This window comes from Bos javanicus, chromosome 19 (assembly GCF_032452875.1).
Source record: "Bos javanicus breed banteng chromosome 19, ARS-OSU_banteng_1.0, whole genome shotgun sequence".
NCBI classification, from domain to species: domain Eukaryota; kingdom Metazoa; phylum Chordata; class Mammalia; order Artiodactyla; family Bovidae; genus Bos; species Bos javanicus.
Genome location: NC_083886.1, coordinates 43,193,494 through 43,211,607, shown reverse-complemented (window position 1 = coordinate 43,211,607; position 18,114 = coordinate 43,193,494). Strand labels below are relative to the sequence as shown.

At 51.0% G+C, this 18,114-nt stretch overlaps 1 protein-coding gene across 1 annotated transcript; it reads left to right on the top strand.

Annotated features, from left to right (window-relative positions):
* Positions 1 to 11,514: 11,514 nt before the first annotated feature.
* KRT14 (keratin 14) lies at positions 11,515 to 15,777 on the top strand. Its single transcript, XM_061391779.1, has 8 exons — positions 11,515 to 12,124; positions 13,345 to 13,427; positions 13,950 to 14,106; positions 14,257 to 14,418; positions 14,502 to 14,627; positions 14,726 to 14,946; positions 15,037 to 15,083; positions 15,515 to 15,777. The coding sequence occupies exons 1-8, from the start codon at positions 11,582 to 11,584 to the stop codon at positions 15,607 to 15,609; spliced, it is 1,434 nt and encodes a 477-aa protein (XP_061247763.1). The 5' UTR covers positions 11,515 to 11,581; the 3' UTR covers positions 15,610 to 15,777.
* The last annotated feature ends 2,337 nt before the right edge of the window (positions 15,778 to 18,114 follow it).

Genomic DNA, 18,114 nt, shown 5'->3' with positions numbered 1-18,114 from the left:
ATTCTGTGCTTCAAAAGCAGGGAGTGTGGTTTGATCCCTGGTCAGGGAACTAGGATCCCATGTGCCGAGTGGTGTGGCCAAAAAAAAAAAAAAAAAAAATAATAAAATAAAATAAGATAAAATAAAAAAAGAGAAAGACTTCTTTGGGGGAGGTAAAATATGAAAAGATTTAACCATCAAAAGGAAATCTCTGGTGTTGACAAATTTGGCCGCTGAATGCCTAGGAGAAGTGGCTGGGGCTTGGTGGCAGCAGGAGGTAGGCTGTGATGCTGCCAAGGTTTGGCTTTATGGAGCATCTTGGCACCTTTGGGACACCCGCATGTTCATCGGCAGCTGGGAGGGGCTCAGTGCCTGGGGACTGAGGCCCAGGGGCACTTCCTTGCCTTCCCGCCTCAAAGTCTGTAACAAGGACACAGCAATGCCTTCCCCAAGGGGGTTAGGATTAAGCGAGAATGTTGGTGGTGGTGCCTAGCACAGGGCTCAGTGGATGAAAGCTCTTGGTGCCTTCCAGATTCCATGAAGACAGATTCTTCTTAGACCTCAGAAGTGATTCTCTCTCTTTACAGTCAGATGTGCCTCCTGCTTAGCGAGACTTCCATATTTCATCATGTTTCCCTTTTTGTCTCGTCTGCTGGGAAACCTAGCACTAGACATTAGGTACAGCAGCCTCTTGCCTTCAGTTACCACCACTTCCCTTTTGCAGTAGACACAAGCTGGAGTGGCTGCTTAGATCGTGAACGTTGGGACCAAACCTGTGTCCCTTAATTCTTCTGATCCCAGATCTTTACTCCTTGAGGGGTGAGGCAGTGGGGCAAATAGGCCTAGTGGGTTGGTCATGTAGGATTCTGGCTACTGGTCACATCAGGCCATGCAGATGGCCTTCCCTTGTTTTTCCCTGCCTCCCCCAAATTTGAGTTGATCCTCTCTAGCCAAGAGGCTGAAGGATGAATTTAGGTCTGCCTTCAGCAGTGGTTCCAGCCTTCTGTGTGTATGAGTGTGTGTGTATGAGTGTGTGTGTGTGTCAGAAAGAGAGAGAATGAGGAATCAATGAATTGTCTCTTTTGAAACTAATTCAAATTGATTTTCTGTCTTTTGCAACACATTCGTCAATATACTCTATTACCTGATTCTTGATTTATTTTTCTTTGGTGAACATTTTAAGCTTTATTATACATGACTATTTTTTTTAAAGAGGTAAGTTTTCTGTTATAGGCTTTTTCTTTTTTAAATTAAACTATAGTTGATTTATGATATTTAGATATATAGCAGAGTAGGTGGAGTTATACATGTATATATATATATACATATATATATATATTTCAGATTCATTTCTGTTATTGGTTATTCCAAGATACTGAATATAGTTCCCTGTGCTATAGTAAATCCTTGCTGCTTATTTATTTTATAAATAGTAGCATGTATGTTATGTTAATCCCATACTCCTAATTTATCCCTCCACCTCCCCTTTCCCTTTGGTAGTGAAAAGAAAGTGTTAGTCGCTCAGCTGTATCTGACTCTTTGTGACCCCATGGACTGTAGCCTGCAGGCTCCTCTGTCCATGGAATTCTGCAGGCAAGAATACTGAAGTGGGTAGCCATTCCCTTCTCCAGGGGGTCTGCCCGACCCACAGATCAGACCCAGGTCTCCTGCATTGCAGGCAGATTCTTTACTGCCAGAGCCACCAGGGAAGCCCTCCATTGGTAACTGTAAGTTTGTTCTCTATGTCTGGGAATATGTTTCTGTTTTGTAAATAAGTTCATTTGTATCATATTTTGGATTCCACATGTAAGAGACATATGATATGTGTCTTTCTCTGCCTGATTTATTTCTCTTAATATGTGAAGTCCCATCCCTGTTGCTGCAAATAGCATTACGTCATTCTTTTTTATGACTGAGTAGTATTCATTGCATAGATATACACCACATCTTTTTTACCCATTCCTCTGTTGATGGAGTCTCAGGTTGCTTCCGTGTCTTGTCTATTGTAAATAATGCTGCTGTGAACACTGGGGTGCATGTATCTTTTCAGATTACACTTTTTGTCCTTTCTGGATATATGCCCAGGAGTAGGATTGCTGGATTATGTGCAGCATAATTATGCATTATGCAAGCCAACTATTTTTAGTTTTTAAAGGAACTTCCATATTATTTTCCATAGTAGCTGCATTAATTTACACTCCCATTAATGGTGTAGGAGGGTTCCCTTTTCTCCACACCCTCTCCAGTATTTACTATTTGTAGACTTTAAAAAAAATTTTATTTATTTTATTGAAGGATAATTGCTTTACAGAATTTTGCTGTTTTCTATCAAATCTCAACATAAATCAACCTTAGGTATACATATATCCCCTCCCTTTTGAACCTCCCTCCCATCTCCCTCCCCATCCCACCCATTTAGGTTGATCCAGAGCCCCTGTTTGAGTTTCCTGAGCCATACAGCAAATTCCCGTTGGCTATCTATTTTACATATGGTAATGTAAGTTTCCATGTTACTCTTTCCATGTATCTCACCCTCTCCTCCCCCTCCTCATGCCCACACGTCTGTTCTCTAGGTCTGTTTCTCCATTGTTGCCCTGGAAGTAAATTCTTAAGTACCATTTTTCTAGATTCTGTATATATGCGTTAGAATACAGTATTTATCTTTCTCTTTCTGACTCGCTTCACTCTATAATAGGTTCTAGGTTCATCCACCTCGTTAGAACGGACTCAAATGCATTCCTTTTTCATTTGTAGACTTTTTGATGATGGCCATTCTGACTCGTGTGAGTTGATACCTCAATGTAGTTTTGATTTGCATTTCTCTAATAATTAGTGACATTGAGCATCTTTTCATATGCTTATTGGCCATCTGTGTGTCCTCTTTGGAGAAATTTCTATTTAGATCTTCTGCCCATGTTTTGATTTTTTTTTTTTTTTTGATATTGAGCTGTATGATCTGTCTGTATATTTTGGAAATGAACCCCTTGTCAGTTGCATCATTGGCAAATATTTTCTCCCAGCCCATGGGTTGTCTGTCGGTTTTGTTCATGGTTTCCTTTATATTTTGCTTACGGTTTCTGCCTCAATGGACACGAATTTGAGCAAACTCCTGGAGATAATGAAGGACAGTGAAGCTGGTGTGCTGCAGTCCTTGGGGTCGCAAAGAGCTGGACACTATTTAGTGACTAAATAACAACAACAGCAAATGGTTTCCTTTGCTGTGTTATCCACGTGTCTTATCTCATAAGTTGCCCGTTCCCTCTTTTGTAGGTGAGTGACACAGAAATGGATGTGTGTGAGTGTGTGTGTGTTTGCCCGCGTAGCCGGATAGATATTGCCCTCATTGTACCAACAGCCAGGGTTGGGAGAAGAACCAGGTGCTGGGTGATGCCAAGTGACTGGTGGGACTTCCTTGGTCTTGGGGCCTCACTGGAACCCCTGAGCTGTTGCTCCCCTGCTCCCCTCACTCCTGGACTGGGGTAGGGGCGTCACAGGGAGGCGGGAGATGCTGTTGGGCCTCCAACCTCAGAATGTGGGCCTTGCCTTCTCCCCTCACACCCAAGCCATCCTGCTGACTCTTCCTCAGCAGGGTTTCTGGGTCTGCCGGTTCCTAGAGACTCCGCCCTGGCCAGGCCCTCACAGACTCACCGGCTCATCACCCCGGCCCGCTGGCCTCAGCATCTCTCCTGAGGCCTCTCTCTTTCTGTCACTCCAATGCCCTAGCTCTATCTTGGACTCCTCTTTGTTCTTTGCTCTGCCTTTGCCTGAATTTTGATACCCATTTTCCATCTGTGCTCACCTCCTGCCCACCACTGATTAACCTCTGTGTGCTGTGTTCATTCACTCCGTCGTGTCTGACTCTTTGCGACCCCATGGACTGTAGCCCGCCAGGCTCCTCTGTCCATGGGATTTTCAGGCAAGAATACTGGAGCTGGTTGCCATTTCCTACTCCAGGGGAATCTTCCTGATCCAGGGATCAAACTCGAGTCTCTTGCATCTCCTGCATTGGCAGGTGGATTCTGTGCCATTGAGCCACCTGGGAAGCCCCTGGTCAACCTCTAGGGCTTAATTTAAGGGAAGTTTTTAAGCTAAACATGTTCACTGTGCCAAATGCCATGCTGGCTACTCGCCATGAATTGTCAACTCCTCTCAATAAATCTGCAAGGGAGGTTATTAAACCCATTTGATAGGAAGCAGGCTCAGAGGGCTGCAGTGACTTGACCAAGGTCGCATGGCTGGTCATTGGGGGAATCCTAGGCTGGAACCCCAGGTCTGACTAATCTGTGAGGCCCTGCTCCCCCCCTGGCCCCTTGGTGTCTCAGCCTATGTGTGGGTGGCATGGCATTGAATCTGGTCCCCAACTTCTGACTGATGGAAACTGCTTCTTTCTTCCACTCTCCAGGCCGGAACTGCCCAGGACCCCTTCCTCTCTTGCCCTTTCCCTTACCCTCTCCCAACCTGTTGCTCAAGGCTCCTGACACAGCTATTGTGATTCCCAGGTGCTGACTTTGCTGGCGCTGGAGTTCCCACAGCCACGCCCCTGCCTGGGAATGCCGTCTCCCACTCCACCCATTCAGGGATCTTCCTTCTTTTAAACCTGAGTCAAACCTTTCCAAGAAGGTTTCCATGTGCTACCCACCCCCCCTGGTGGCTCCTCAGCTTTGGGCTCCCCTCAGCCTAGGAAGCAGAGTAAGCTCTAAACTCCATCAGAGCTAGATCCTCCATCAGACTGGGTGTCCCTGAGGGCAATGGCTGTGTCTCCCCTGGCAGACTAGAGTAATTAACAGTAAATTAACACACTGAACACTGCTATGGGAGAGACAATTTGTGGCCCCCTAAGGCACTGTAGGAAGCTACAAGGGAGGGTGCACAGATTATAGACACACTGGGCGGGCTGAGAAAGGGGAAAGCCAGGTGATCCAAGGTGATGGAGTGAGACTTCCTGGGAGAGGAGGGGTCCGCCAACCCATCTTTTATCTGGATAAGGGCGAGAGGCATCTTCCTCCCCCCCTTTTCCTTTGCTGCCCCCTCTCCCAAAGCGTGTCTCGCGCGGATGCCAGAGTGGCCCTTGAAAACACATCTGAGAGTGTCACTGCCCTGCTTAGGACACTTCAGTGCCCCCAGAGTGGTCAGAGCACCTCAGCACAGCCTTTGTCTCTCGGCCTCTGTTCTTAGTTCCCTCAGGCAGATCCAGCCTTCAGCGGTGGGCCCCCGTAGTGCTTAAGAGCTTGCATTCTCCAGCAGAACCATGTCTCACGCTTCTGTGTCTTTGCTCAGGTGCTTCCCCGAGCAAGCAGGCTTGTTTAGCATCTATTCTTCGTCAAGTTACAGCTAAATTAAGAATTCCTCTAGGATGCTTACCCATCCTGGGATGGGTGGGATGACTTCCCTTTCTGTGTGTTCCATCAATCCTTCATCCCCATGACAACCCACCTACCCACTCACCATTCATCCACCTTACTCTATTTATCCATCCATTATCTTCCGTATATCCATCTACCCACTCACCTGCCAGTCCAACCATCCATCTATTCTTCCTTCCACATTTCCTTACCATCTTCCCTTTCCTCTCTTCCTTCCTTCCTTGTTCTCCTCTCTCTTTTCCCTCCCTTTCACTGAACATTTGCTTTATGCTCTGCGGTTTACAGAAATCATAGCTTAAATTTACCTGTCGGATTGAGGCTTGGCCTTAAAAAGGCATGAGGGCTTTGGGCAGAAAGAAGACAGAAGCAGAAATTCACGCAGAGGCTGGGAGATGGGTGGGAATGTAAGGGTCTGTGAGGCAACTGGGCTGTTGGGGTGGAGCTCTGTTTGCACTGGGCATCACAGGTAATTGACTAGAGATTGTAAGCCTTGTTTTTTTTGAACAAGGAGCTAATAGTAAGTTAGTGAATCCTTCTGTTGTTGTCCTTTGACCACCTAACCATTCATGTTCTTAACAACCCGAATGTGGTTCTGGGGTGCAGACACAGCTCTTTTCACCCCACACATTCTCACCCTGCCTAGCTCAGATTCCTGGGTAACAGTTGTTAAACACTTGGCACTTTTAAAGCAGGTTCTGCTGTGTGACTTTGGACCCGACCTTTCCCCTCTCTGGACTTCAGTTTCCCCATCTGTAAAGTTAAGAGACCAGATGACACCTGAGGCCCTTTCCATCTTAGACTCTCTGGCAGGAGGGGGCTTGTCTTTGAAAAGTGAAACTTACAGTCCAGGCAAGCTGGGATTGAATCTTGGCTGAGCAGCTTCCTTTCTGTGAACCCTTGAGAATTTCCTCAGCCTCTGAAACTTCTGCATCTATAACGTGGGATGGTCAGTCTCAGATTTATCAACTCTTGCAGCTGGCAGGCTCAGGCAGGCCTGCAGACACAGAGACACTTGAATCAGCCCATTGGTAGTGTCAACCCAGCTTCTCCCAGGACGCTTAGCCTAGATGGGCAGGCTAGCCTGGGAAACCAGCGGGTGGCAGAGCTTTCAAGGGGAAAGGGGAGCCGGGTGCTCCAGGCTCCTGATTGCCTCTTGTGCCTGCAATCCTGCCTGCCAGCCTGCCTGCTTCTGGCCCCTGTGCCAGCTCTGCCTTTTTGGTGACAGATGCTGAGGTCTAGATCAGTTCAGGTTCCAGCTTGTCATTCCTAGAAGTGGCAGCCCTCAGCTCTAGCAGACATAACCCTTGCTGTACACAGGTAGCTGGGACTTGGTGAGGAGAGGCGGTGGGCAAAGTGAAGGAGCTTGGGCAGGGGAGGGTGTGGAGAGATGGGGAAGGGAAGGCAGGGGACCTGGACTCTGCCAGGAGGAGAGGAGAAGCCCAGCTCTGGGCAAACCCTCCGGGTGGGAGGTGATCTGAGAATCACAAGGAGGGCTCCAACTGGTCATTTGACTGTGAGCTTCTCTGGACCTCAGACTTCCTACCTGGGACATGAGGAGGACCCTAACTGTCTCTTTCTTTCCCCCATGGCTGGTGGGGGGCAATGCTAAGAAAAGACTCTAGACATCGATGATTAGAGAAAGACTTGGTATCTCTTCCAAGGAAGAGGTATGGGAATACCTTAGGGCACAGAGGGTTTGAGGGGCCCAGGTTAGCTATGGGGCTAGACAAAAGAGGAGGAAAGAGTTCTTTCTTGGGCCTGGACAATCCTTCAAATGTCTCCTAAAAGCCGCACTCCCTCAAGTCTGGATAAATGAGGCTCTTGAGCCAGTGGGTGTCAAAAGCTCTTTCCCTCTGCTGATGGATTCAAAACCTAGTGGGTGAACGTTTAAAAAGAAACAGGATAAATTGCATAGTCTCAAAGTATCTTCCTCCAAGTATTTATTAGTTTCAGTGAGAAAAACAATACTACCATGGCAAAGCCTAGCAAACCCACTTTAGCCAGTGAGCAAGGTTAGTGTCATCAGCCCTGAGACACATCAACACATGTCTCTGATGCCTGAGATCATGCGCCGAGAAGGTCATAATGACACATCTGTGGTCTTCTTGTCAAAATGCATCGCCTCAATCTGATGTTGAGAAATTATCAGAAAAATGCAAACTGAGGGATATTTTATAAAAATAACTGACCAGTACTCTTTAAAAGCGTTAAGGTCTTAAAAGACAAAGAATGACAGAAGGGGCTGTCGAAAACTGCAGACATATGATGACTAGTGAGCGGAATCCTGGACTGGCTCCTGCAACAAAAAAGGGTCATCGCTGGAGAAACTGGTGAAATGCAAGAAAAGTCCATGGTTAATTAACATTATTGGGTCAATGTTAAGGTACTGGTTTTGATCATTGTGTAATGTTTATGTGATCTGTTCATACTAGGGGAAGCTGGGTGAAGGGGACACATAGGTTCTGTAAAATTTTTGCAACTTTTAATGAAAATTGAAGATAATCTAAAAATAAAAAGTCATAAAAGATCTCTGTCCCAGAGCAGCTGTCTATTTGTGAGGGAGTCAGAGAAACTGGGTGATGGGAAGTGTGGATCAGAGACAAGAGAATTCAGTACTTCCCCGATGCTCACTGCCTGGCACCTTTATATGTTGTTAAAGCTGCCTCCAGAAGCCTTCCAGATTGGCCCTGCCCACATCTTATCATAACCATCTCTCCGAAAGTTTTCACCACTGCCTCTGCAACATGGATAGTTCTGGATCTGTTACATAGCTAGTGGGTGGAATAGTGTCCCCCTGAACTTTGTGTGCACCTGGAACCTCAGAATGTGAGCTGATTTGGAAATAAGCTCTTTGCAGATGTAAGAACTGAGAGAAGATCATACTGGATTAGTGAGTGTTAGTTGCTCAGTCATGTCCAACTCTTTTGGGACCCCAGGAACTACAGCCCACCAGGCTCCTCTGCCCGTGGAATTCTCCAGGCAAGAATCCTGAAGCGGGTTACCATTTCCTTCTCCAGAGGATCTTTCTGACCCAGGGATCAAACTCGGGTCTCCTGCATTGCAGGCAGACTCTTAACCTTCTGAGCCACCAGGGAAGCCTAGGGTGGGCACTAACTCCAGTGAGTGTCCTAAGATAGAAAAGGACACGCAGACTCAGAGAGATGATGGCTACGTGAAGACAGGGCAGAGACTGGAGTTGCGTTGCCATAAACCAAGGAGTGCAAGGAGCAGACAGAAACCGGAAGAGGCAAGGCAGGATCCCCCTCAGCACTTCCACACAGAGTGTGGCACTTTAATTTTAGACTCCATACTCCAGAACTGTGAGGGAAGACTTTCGGTTGTTTTTAACCATGAGGTTTGTGATAATGTGTTACTGCAGGCCCAGGAAACGAATACACATGAACTGCACTTTTCTGATATTTATTCGTAGCTTCAGTAATTCGGGTCTGTGTCCTCTCTTCCCTCTCAGGCTGGGGGTTTCCAAAGAGCAGAGACTGTCTCTTCACTGAGACTGGGGCTCTGAGAGCAAGGGCTGTGTCTCCTTCCTCAGACTGGGCTGTCCTGAGCTCTCCTCCTTCCTTAGGAGCAGCCGGGTCCTCAGCACACAGTGCTGGTTCTGTGGGGGGGCTGCCTGGCCCTGCCCCTTCACCAGTTTGGATTGGCATCGGTCTCCCCTCAACTGGCTGGTGCTGGGAGACTCACCAACCGCAAGAGGCACCACCCTCCTTTACCGCCACCTCCTCTTCCCCGGGGGGAGGCTGGAGGAGGCTCAGGTAATGGCCACATGCCACACAAAACCAGGGTTTTGTGGGAGTCCAGAGGTGGGGGGTACTCCAGTTCCAACAGATGATGCCACCTCCTAACCCATCACATTAACCCTTGCTGCTCCAGAAAGCTGCCCCTCTTCAAAATGTCAGGAACACCAGGCCGGGCTATTTACACCTAGATCCCTGTCTACAGGCGGAAGAGGGCTGGCCTTAGGATCTGAGCCAGGGTCTAGTGATGGGTGGGGGAAACGGTCAGAACTGTTTCTGATGCTGGGATTCCAGGGTCCCTGGAGGTTGGGAGTGGGCTGGCAAAGATCTCTTCCTGGATTGTGTGCGTGAAGGTATGCGTCATGGGTTCCCCACCCTCTTTGTCTTTTGGATTCCCCTTTGGCGAGGGGCAAGGAGGGAGCCTCTTGTGGGTTCCACTGAATCAAGTGAGAGGGAAGAAGAGCTCTTCCTGTGTCCCATGCTCCAGGGATTCTGTCCGTGGTTCCTGGCGGTGGAAAGAGATGGCGTGGTGGGCACCATGGAAGAAGCGGGTGCTGGGCTCTGCACTCACTGGTGCTCCCTGGGTCCCTCCGAACGCTGCATGTTTCTCTGGAGAGCACCCCTACCCCTCCACCGCACAGCCAAGAGCAACATCTTCTAACAAAGGCATCTCCTCCTTCAGCCCAAATCCCTGCTGCCTCTCACTGAGGAAATTGTAGGGCTGGGCCGGGGTGGGGGACCATTCTCTGGAAGGAGATTAAGAGTGTCTGTCAGGGGAGGTTGGGGTGGGGCGGGGCCCTCGCTTACTCACATCCTCGAGCGTCCTCAGCATGGCAGATTTGGGGAGCCCATAGCCTCAAGTGTCTGTCTCAGCATTGTCTTCTAAGCCCCAGTGGCGACGGGTGGGGGTGGGGAGGGCGGCTCCCTGACTTCTGCTTTGGTGGCAGTTGGGGAGGGGGCAGAGGGAGGCTCTGCTTCCATTCCAGGAGCAGTTGATCTAGGAGGAGTCCTGGAGCTTCCAGCAGGGGCTGTTGGGGCCTGTCTGGGGAGATGGGACATGTCAGGCAGCCCCAGACACGACCGCATTCCTCCCAACATGCCTGCCGGGGTCTGTGGGACTGAGGGGTGGTGGGAGGGTGGGGTGAGGCCTCAGGGGTGACTTTGGAGGTTGTCAGGGAGACCTGAGATGGCTGAGGTCCCGATATACAGACATATGAGGCAGAGCTTGAAGGACGCCTGGAAATGTCCCCTGACCCTCGGAGCCTCAGGGATTGGGGACGCTTGACTCCACTTTCTGATGCCTGTGCTCCTCCACCCACCAAAACCCTACAAGGGGCTCAGACAACGGTGCCTGAGCCAGACCCTCCCATGGGGCTGCCCTGGTGGTCTGAGTGCCCTGGTGCCCCCCATTGCTGTTCCAGGGGTGTTGCTCCACTGGCTCTGGGGCCCAGACTGGGCTACAACAACGCTACCCAGACTCTGCCCCACTCAACTTATAAAACCCTCTCACATCGATTGTCATGTTGTCTTCTTGAGCTGACTGCCGTAGGCAGAGTGGCCACCGAGAGTCCATGGCCAGACTGAGCAGGTGGTATTTACGCCCACTTTACAGATGAGCAAACCGAGACTCGGAGGAGCATCAGGGCCTAGGTCACACAGGAGTAAACAGCAGAGTTAGGACTCCACTTGACTCCATGCTCTTTCCCGATGTCTTCTGTGACTCCCACCCACCTTTGGCCAGACTAAGCAGCCAATGCCATGGGCATACCCACAGGTGTGTGGAGGACCTTAGGGTCTGTGCTAAGGGCTGAGGAGAGCTGCCTGGATTTCTCTTTACCTGGGGCATTGGAGTGGAAGCCTGAGCCACTGGACTACTGGCAGGGCATGTTTCAGGAGTGTGACAGGCCCCTTGGCACAGCCCAGAAGGTCAGACCTGGGAGGGTCCCAAAGCCTCATCTCATTTTATAGATGGTAATGCTGAGTGGCATCTCTGTGCCCCATGTGACCTTGCCATGCTGTTGTTCCTCCAGCCAGGTGCCACCTGGCATGGTGGGCTTCCCCCAGGTGGATGGCAGAGGCTCACTGAATTAATGGGAAACTAACAAGTCACCAGGTTTATGGTGCACACAAGCCCTACTCCCACCGTCTTGCTGAGCCCAGCACGTGTGCTCCCAGGGTCTGAAGGGAAAGCGTAGCCTGCAGGCCCACACCTCCTCCTGTGAATCACATCTGGCGGGACAAGAAACCCCAAACACCCTGAACAATGAGTTTCCAGTAAAATAAGACAGACTTGATGAGGTGGATGAGAGGAGGGATCTGCCTGGGAGTTGGCACTGGCCTCTGGGTGATGAAAGCCAAGGGGAATGGAAAATGCCAGGCCCGCCCCTACGCAGGAGTATAAAACCAGGCATCCTTCTACACCTCAGCACCTTTCTCTTCCCTGCCGACTCGCTCACTTGCTCATTCACCTCTCTCCTTGGCAACATGACCACCTGCAGCCGCCAGTACACCTCCTCCAGCTCCATCAAGAGCTCCGGGGGCATCGGTGGTGGCTCTAGCCGCATATCCTCCGTCCTGGCTGGAGGCTCCTGCCGGGCCCCCAGCGCCTATGGAGGCCTGTCTGTCTCCTCCTCCCGCTACTCCTCCGGGGGTGTCTGCGGGCTAGGGGGTGGCTATGGTGGTGGTTTCAGCAGCAGCAGCAGCTTTGGCGGGGCCCTGGGCAGCGGCTTCGGTGGAGGATATGGCGGTGGCCTTGGTGCCGGCTTTGGTGGTGGCTTCGGTGGTGGCGTGGGTGGTGGTTTTGGTGGTGGCTTTGGCGTTGGTGATGGGCTCCTGGCAGGCAGTGAGAAGGTGACCATGCAGAACCTGAATGACCGCCTGGCCTCCTACCTGGACAAGGTGCGTGCCCTGGAAGAGGCCAACGCTGACCTGGAGGTGAAAATCCGTGACTGGTACCAGAGGCAGCGGCCTGCTGAGATCAAGGACTACAGCCCCTACTTCAAGACCATCGAGGACCTGAGGAACAAGGTGTGTGGGCCAGGCGGCAGGAGGTGCCATTCTAGCCACCTCACTCAGGAGCAATGGAGGCCTCAGAGCATTGATTGCTTTGAATTCTTAGACAGGCTAGCCTCCAGCCCCTTCTTCTGGCTCTAGATGACCCCAACAGAGCTGGTCTATGAAAAGATGGTCTCCTTTTCCACACCTGGCTCATACCTCTCTGGACTCGAGACCCATGAGACACCAGGGGTTCCTACCCTTATGAGTTACAGAAGAAGAAGTTGAAGCTTTGGGCTCTCTGTCCAAGGTCACATAGCAAATTAATGGCAGAGCCAAAGCTAGAGCCCTTGTGCTCCACCTGCTAGCTTGGGAGGCAGCAACTTTTTCTCCAGCCCAGGGGAGGAGCGAGGCTGTAACGGGACCAGGCTAGACATCCAAACTGCTCATTAGCTCATTAGTCTGGGCTGTGGTGGCTGCCTCCATGAGTCTTGGCACAGGCAGCCCCTCCCCACAGCCAACAGGGCACGGAAAACCCACAGAGACAATCAGCAGTGACCCACCTCACGTGCCCCACACAGGAGGGGAGCTGGGGGGACTTGTGTCATCTGACTCTTGTTCCTTGCTCCCATATCACACCAGGAGTCTGCTGATCTTGATGTCTGGCTCTGATGCTTTGAGGGGATTAGGGAAATCAGATGATGAGGGAGGGAACTCTAGCCAATCCAGAGTTCGATCTATCCCCACCAACCCTTCCCCCACCCCCATTTGCTTCTTCTGATTTGAATCCTCTGTGCCAGCTGGACCTCAGTTTGTGGGAAAGCCCCACTTAAGATCCTGTGCTCCGAGGGCTTGAGAAGGAGTGCATGTGTCTACAGAGTCTTGGCAGGCCTGGCTTGTGCAGAGAGAGAATTCAAGTCAGGAAGGGGGTCTGGAGAACCTGGTCATTCTCCTCAATGGCAGGGAACTTGTGGCTCTGAGACCCATCTCAGGTTTTGTAACAAGTCAGTGGTAGAAGCAGGACCCAAACTCAAGGGCTATTTATTTTAAAGCCAAGGCTCTTTCTACCCATTCTGATGAGCATGAGCCAGGCTGGACCAACAGGGATTATCCTTTAGGCTGCCATGGCAAAGGCTTGTGGGGAGTAATGGGGATTCAAGAAAAGCATGAAGGTAAAGGCCTGATGCAGGCTGAAGTCAGGTCTGGCTAACACTGTCCTTTCCACCAATGACCTGTGCCCTTTCCATCTGCAGATCCTCACAGCCACTGTGGACAATGCTAATGTTGTGCTGCAGATTGACAATGCCCGTCTGGCTGCTGATGACTTCCGCACCAAGTGAGTTTGAGTGGTGGTTCAGAGCACCTGGTCTTCCCTGGGTGGGGCGTTTTGGGAGCAGTGTTCCCTGAACAGAGCGTGCCTGTGTCAGGATGGCTGTGTGCAACCCCCTTGGGGCGCTTGTAAAAATACAATACTCTTGGGCCCCACCCTTGGGATTCTGATTCAGTTATTTTTAATAGGCTACTTGGGTGATTTTGATCCACAGTCAGATTAGGGAGCCACTGCTTCAGGGAGAGGCACTCCCCACTTTCCAACTTGTTCCTGAAGTGCAAGCGGTAGTCATATTGGTTGGCATCTCCCCTCCATGAATTCTACAGCACAATGAACTACTTACTCCTGTCATTGTCCCCCTCCCCAGATGTTCATATCTGAGGAATAATGGGTATTATGTCTATCCATGCCAATCAAGACTGGCTCCATAAACCACCCAAGAAGGCCAACTATGGACAGAAGTGGGGAAGAGAACAGAACCACCAGTGTGACTGGGGTGGGTGTCTCATTTCTCTTGGGTCATTCCAGGTACGAGACGGAGCTGAACCTGCGCTTGAGCGTGGAGGCCGACATCAACGGCCTGCGTAGGGTGCTGGACGAGCTGACCCTGGCCAGAGCCGACCTGGAGATGCAGATCGAGAGCCTCAAGGAGGAGCTGGCCTACCTCCGGAAGAACCACGAGGAGGTGAGAGCTAAATGGAAAAGCCCACTTAGAGGGTTAGCTGGGAGGGAAGAGATGCAATTCAGATGGCTGAAGACAGCGTTCAGTCCAGGAACACCTCCGACTGGGGAATTCTAATCGGCCACCATAATGGATTGTTCTTTGGTTGTGTAGGAAATGAACTCCCTGAGAGGCCAGGTGGGCGGAGACGTCAACGTGGAGATGGACGCCGCCCCCGGCGTGGACCTGAGCAGAATCCTGAACGAGATGCGCGACCAGTACGAGAAGATGGCGGAGAAGAACCGCAAGGATGCCGAAGACTGGTTCTTCAGCAAGGTGGGTGGCATTCGGAGTGGAAGGGACCCAGGAACCCCTTTTCCCTGGAACTTCCCGTGCAAACGGTGCTTTCTTTTCTTCAGACAGAGGAACTGAACCGCGAGGTGGCTACCAACAGCGAGCTGGTGCAGAGCGGCAAGAGCGAAATCTCGGAGCTCCGGCGCACCTTGCAAAACCTGGAGATCGAGCTGCAGTCCCAGCTCAGCATGGTAGGGGCGTGGCCGGGCCTGGGGGTATGTGCGCAGGGTCTCGCTGGGAGGGAATGACCGCCCTCCCTGATTCCTGATCTTCTTTCCTTCCCTCACAGAAAGCATCTCTGGAGAACAGCCTGGAAGAGACCAAAGGCCGCTACTGCATGCAGTTGGCTCAGATCCAGGAGCTGATCAGCAGCGTGGAAGAGCAGCTGGCCCAGCTGCGCTGCGAGATGGAGCAGCAGAACCAGGAGTACAAGATCCTGCTGGACGTGAAGACCCGGCTGGAGCAGGAGATCGCCACCTACCGCCGCCTGCTGGAGGGCGAGGACGCCCAGTGAGTGCCTGGAACTCCTGTCCTGCCCCTGTGTTCACTCACTGCTCCACCGCGGTGTCTAATGACCTTTGCCCCTTTCTGTCTTCACAGCCTCTCCTCTTCCCAGTTCTCCTCTGGCTCTCAGTCATCCAGAGATGGTAAGGCCTTCCTCCTCATCCAGTCTGAACTCAGGACCACTGCCTGTCTCCCAGCAGCTCTAGAATGTTAGATAGGGGCTTCTGGAGGAGTTGATCTAGGGTCCCATAGTTAGCACCATGGACAGAGCCCCACATGGTCTTCCCACCAAGCCTGGTCCATTTGGACGGATCTGGACAGAACCATTTTGATCTCAGTTATTAGGATGCTCCAGTCTGAGGACACAGACTCCCTGACCTTAGGGAGCTCTAGTCTGAAAGAAATGTGTTGATAATATCAGTGCTGGGGCAAGAGCAGTGGGTGAGGTGGTAATCAGGGGACAGGGCAGTAGGGAGACAGTTCATTTAAGTGCCCTGGGCTCCTTGGCCTCTGTGCTCCTGATTTCTCTATTGCCACCCACCACTAGTAACGCCCTCTCTTCTGTTTTCCCTAGTATCCTCCAGTCGCCAGGTTCGCACCAAAGTCGTGGATGTACACGATGGCAAGGTGGTGTCCACACACGAGCAGATCGTTCGCACCAAGAACTAAGGCTTCTCTGCACTGCTCATGCCTAGAAAGCACCCCCCAAGTGGACACAGATTTCCCTGGGGGATCCCTTCTCCTGTCCCCGCCTCCCCCAAGCACTTGACTCGTGAGCCCTGTTTCACCCTTGCCCCTTCCAGCAATCAATAAAGCTTCATTAGCTGAGTTGCACAACTCCTGTCTCTGCCTGGTCATTGTCAGGAGTGGAGGTGGGGAGAATGCGGGGGAGGCATCTCTTGCGAGCTCTCAGAGCACCTGGCTGTGGCCTCTGGGACTGGGAGAAAGAACCTGGGGGCAGATTGGGCTCAGCTCCCAGGATGGCTTTCACCACCACAGAAGATAATGTGTGTACCAGCTCATATGTGGCGTCTCCTGGAACATTCATTCATTTACTCACCCCTCCATTTACTTATTCATTCATTCACCAGATATTATTGAGTGCCTTTTGCATGCCAGGCACTATGCTAGGTTAAGGATTCTTAACAGTTTGGTCTTTAAGGATTTGCGTGTATATTGAAAACTATAGATCTCTTCCCACCCCCAGTAAGCATATATACATTTGCATATAATTTATGAGATTCACAGTTCCCCTAAAGCTCATCAATGGAGGTCCATGAACCCAGTAAGAACTCATGTTTTACTGAGAGTTTTGTCTCCCTCCATTCCACCTGCTCTTGCCTCCAGAGCTGGGTCTTCATCCTGCCTGCCTTTAGTTGACAAACAGCAAGTGGATTAGTGTCTGCAAGCCTCAGTTTTCACATCAGTGAGTTGGGCACAATGACAGTACTTTGTTGTGAAAATTCCCATGTCAGATCTCTACCACAGTGCCTGGCACATTGCCAGCTGAGAGCATGGCTGTGTGAACTTCTTCCTGTGCATGGTGACTCTTTTCCATAATGAGGGTGTTTTTAGAGGCTTTGGGAACAGATGGACTGATTTCGAACCCTGGGTCTGTTCTGAATCAGCTCCATGCTCCAAGAAGCATGAACTCTGCTTGGGAATCCAGTGACTGAATGTGCACCAAGAGGCAGGGTTGCAGGAGCCTCCTCTGAAGGGGAGTGTCTTTTCCTCTCTCTTTGGAGGGCTGGAAAAGAAGGAGGAAGGGGAGGGCCTTGCCTGGGTGAGTAGCAGAGATTCCAGAGGTGGGTAGGGCTCATTGCCCCAAGGTAGGAAAAAGTTAACTAGTCACTGTATCAGTTTCAACAACTCATTCATCTGGCCGCCTGAATGAAGCTTCCAGGGGGAGTCAGGGTGGGATTTGGGTTAAAGAAAAGGCAGTCTTTGAAGGCAAGAGGGCTAAAAGCCTTGGCTAGAATCAGACATCCTGAGTTGCAGTCTCAGCTCCGACACTGACTAGAATCTGGGCAAGATCCTCTTTTGCAAAATGGGGAATGAAAACCCTCACTGCGTTAAGTCCATGTAGGATTAAATGATCTCATGCAGGAACGAGTTTAGCATCGTGGTTGGCACATAGTTGGGGCTCTATAAAATGGAAGCGTAAGAGCGTGAGTTATTAGGAAAAGGAATGAAGTAATGTTGGTTTCTTTGACCTCATCTTCACCTCAGGAAAGAGAGGCCATAAACTCCAGGATGTCTTTTTACCTGAGTGTTGCTCTAAAAGGGTTGATCTGGGGTGATCTCTGGGTGAGGATGGGCCATTCTGGAGGTGAGCGAGAGTTTTGGAGGTATGAGGGAACGGTTCAGGGAGGAAGAAGGTTTCAAGGCTCTTCCTTGGAGACTGAGAAGAGATGGTTTTATGGCCCTAAAAGTGATAGGCCCTGGTGGGGAGTGGCTGGATGACACCTCTGGGGAGGCTGGACCATGAAGACCTGTATTCCCAGCTGTGCAACGGGCTCAATTGGCATGGAGTCGGGGGAGTGGTCCACATCGGGAGGACAGAGAGCAAAACATATCTGTAGTCATAGGCGAGGACTATGTGAAGATTCTTGGGACATCGCTGCCTCTGAGACGGTGGCGGATTAGTTTCCACCCCCAAGGGAGGTCTGCTTTCAAGGAATGTGAGATCTCTTAGACCTGGCGGTGGTGGGGCTAGCTTCATCTCCGGAGAGGCTGCCATTACTTTTTGGAGGGAATCGGGAGAGCATGGGCTTGCTTGACAGAGAGCAGGCTCAGAAGTGGAAGGGGAGGAAGTCAAGCAGTGGGCTTTAAGGTGGCCCCACCCTCCTTAGCCTTCCCAGAGTCCCACATGGAGCCTACTCTCCTCTGATGTGCATCCCCCAACCCCACCATACCCCACTGGGAAAAGTGAAGCCAACACTTTGGATCCAGCTGTTGACCACTGCCCTTGTCCACAGGCCCTGGCACCACAGGAGCCCAGCTGAAAACCTGGGCCGTTTACTCTGACGAAGGCAAGACCGCCTCCCGCACCGCCCCCCTAGGTCTAGCTGATGGGGAACTTGGAGAGCGACTCCATAGCGCTATCTAGTGGAGGGAGCAGGAACTGCCTTTCAGAGTCCTGGGGCCGCCAGGCGGCCTCTCTGGCTCCATTTT

What these genes read in the sequence shown, in the direction of transcription:
- KRT14 (XM_061391779.1), top strand. Translation starts at nt 11,582, where the DNA reads ATGACCACCTGCAGCCGCCAGTACACCTCCTCCAGCTCCATCAAGAGC. An exon ending in GCTGATGACTTCCGCACCAA is followed by an intron (nt 13,428 to 13,949) that starts GTGAGTTTGAGT and finishes GGGTCATTCCAG; the next exon opens with GTACGAGACGGAGCTGAACC. An exon ending in TGCAGTCCCAGCTCAGCATG is followed by an intron (nt 14,628 to 14,725) that starts GTAGGGGCGTGG and finishes CTTCCCTCACAG; the next exon opens with AAAGCATCTCTGGAGAACAG.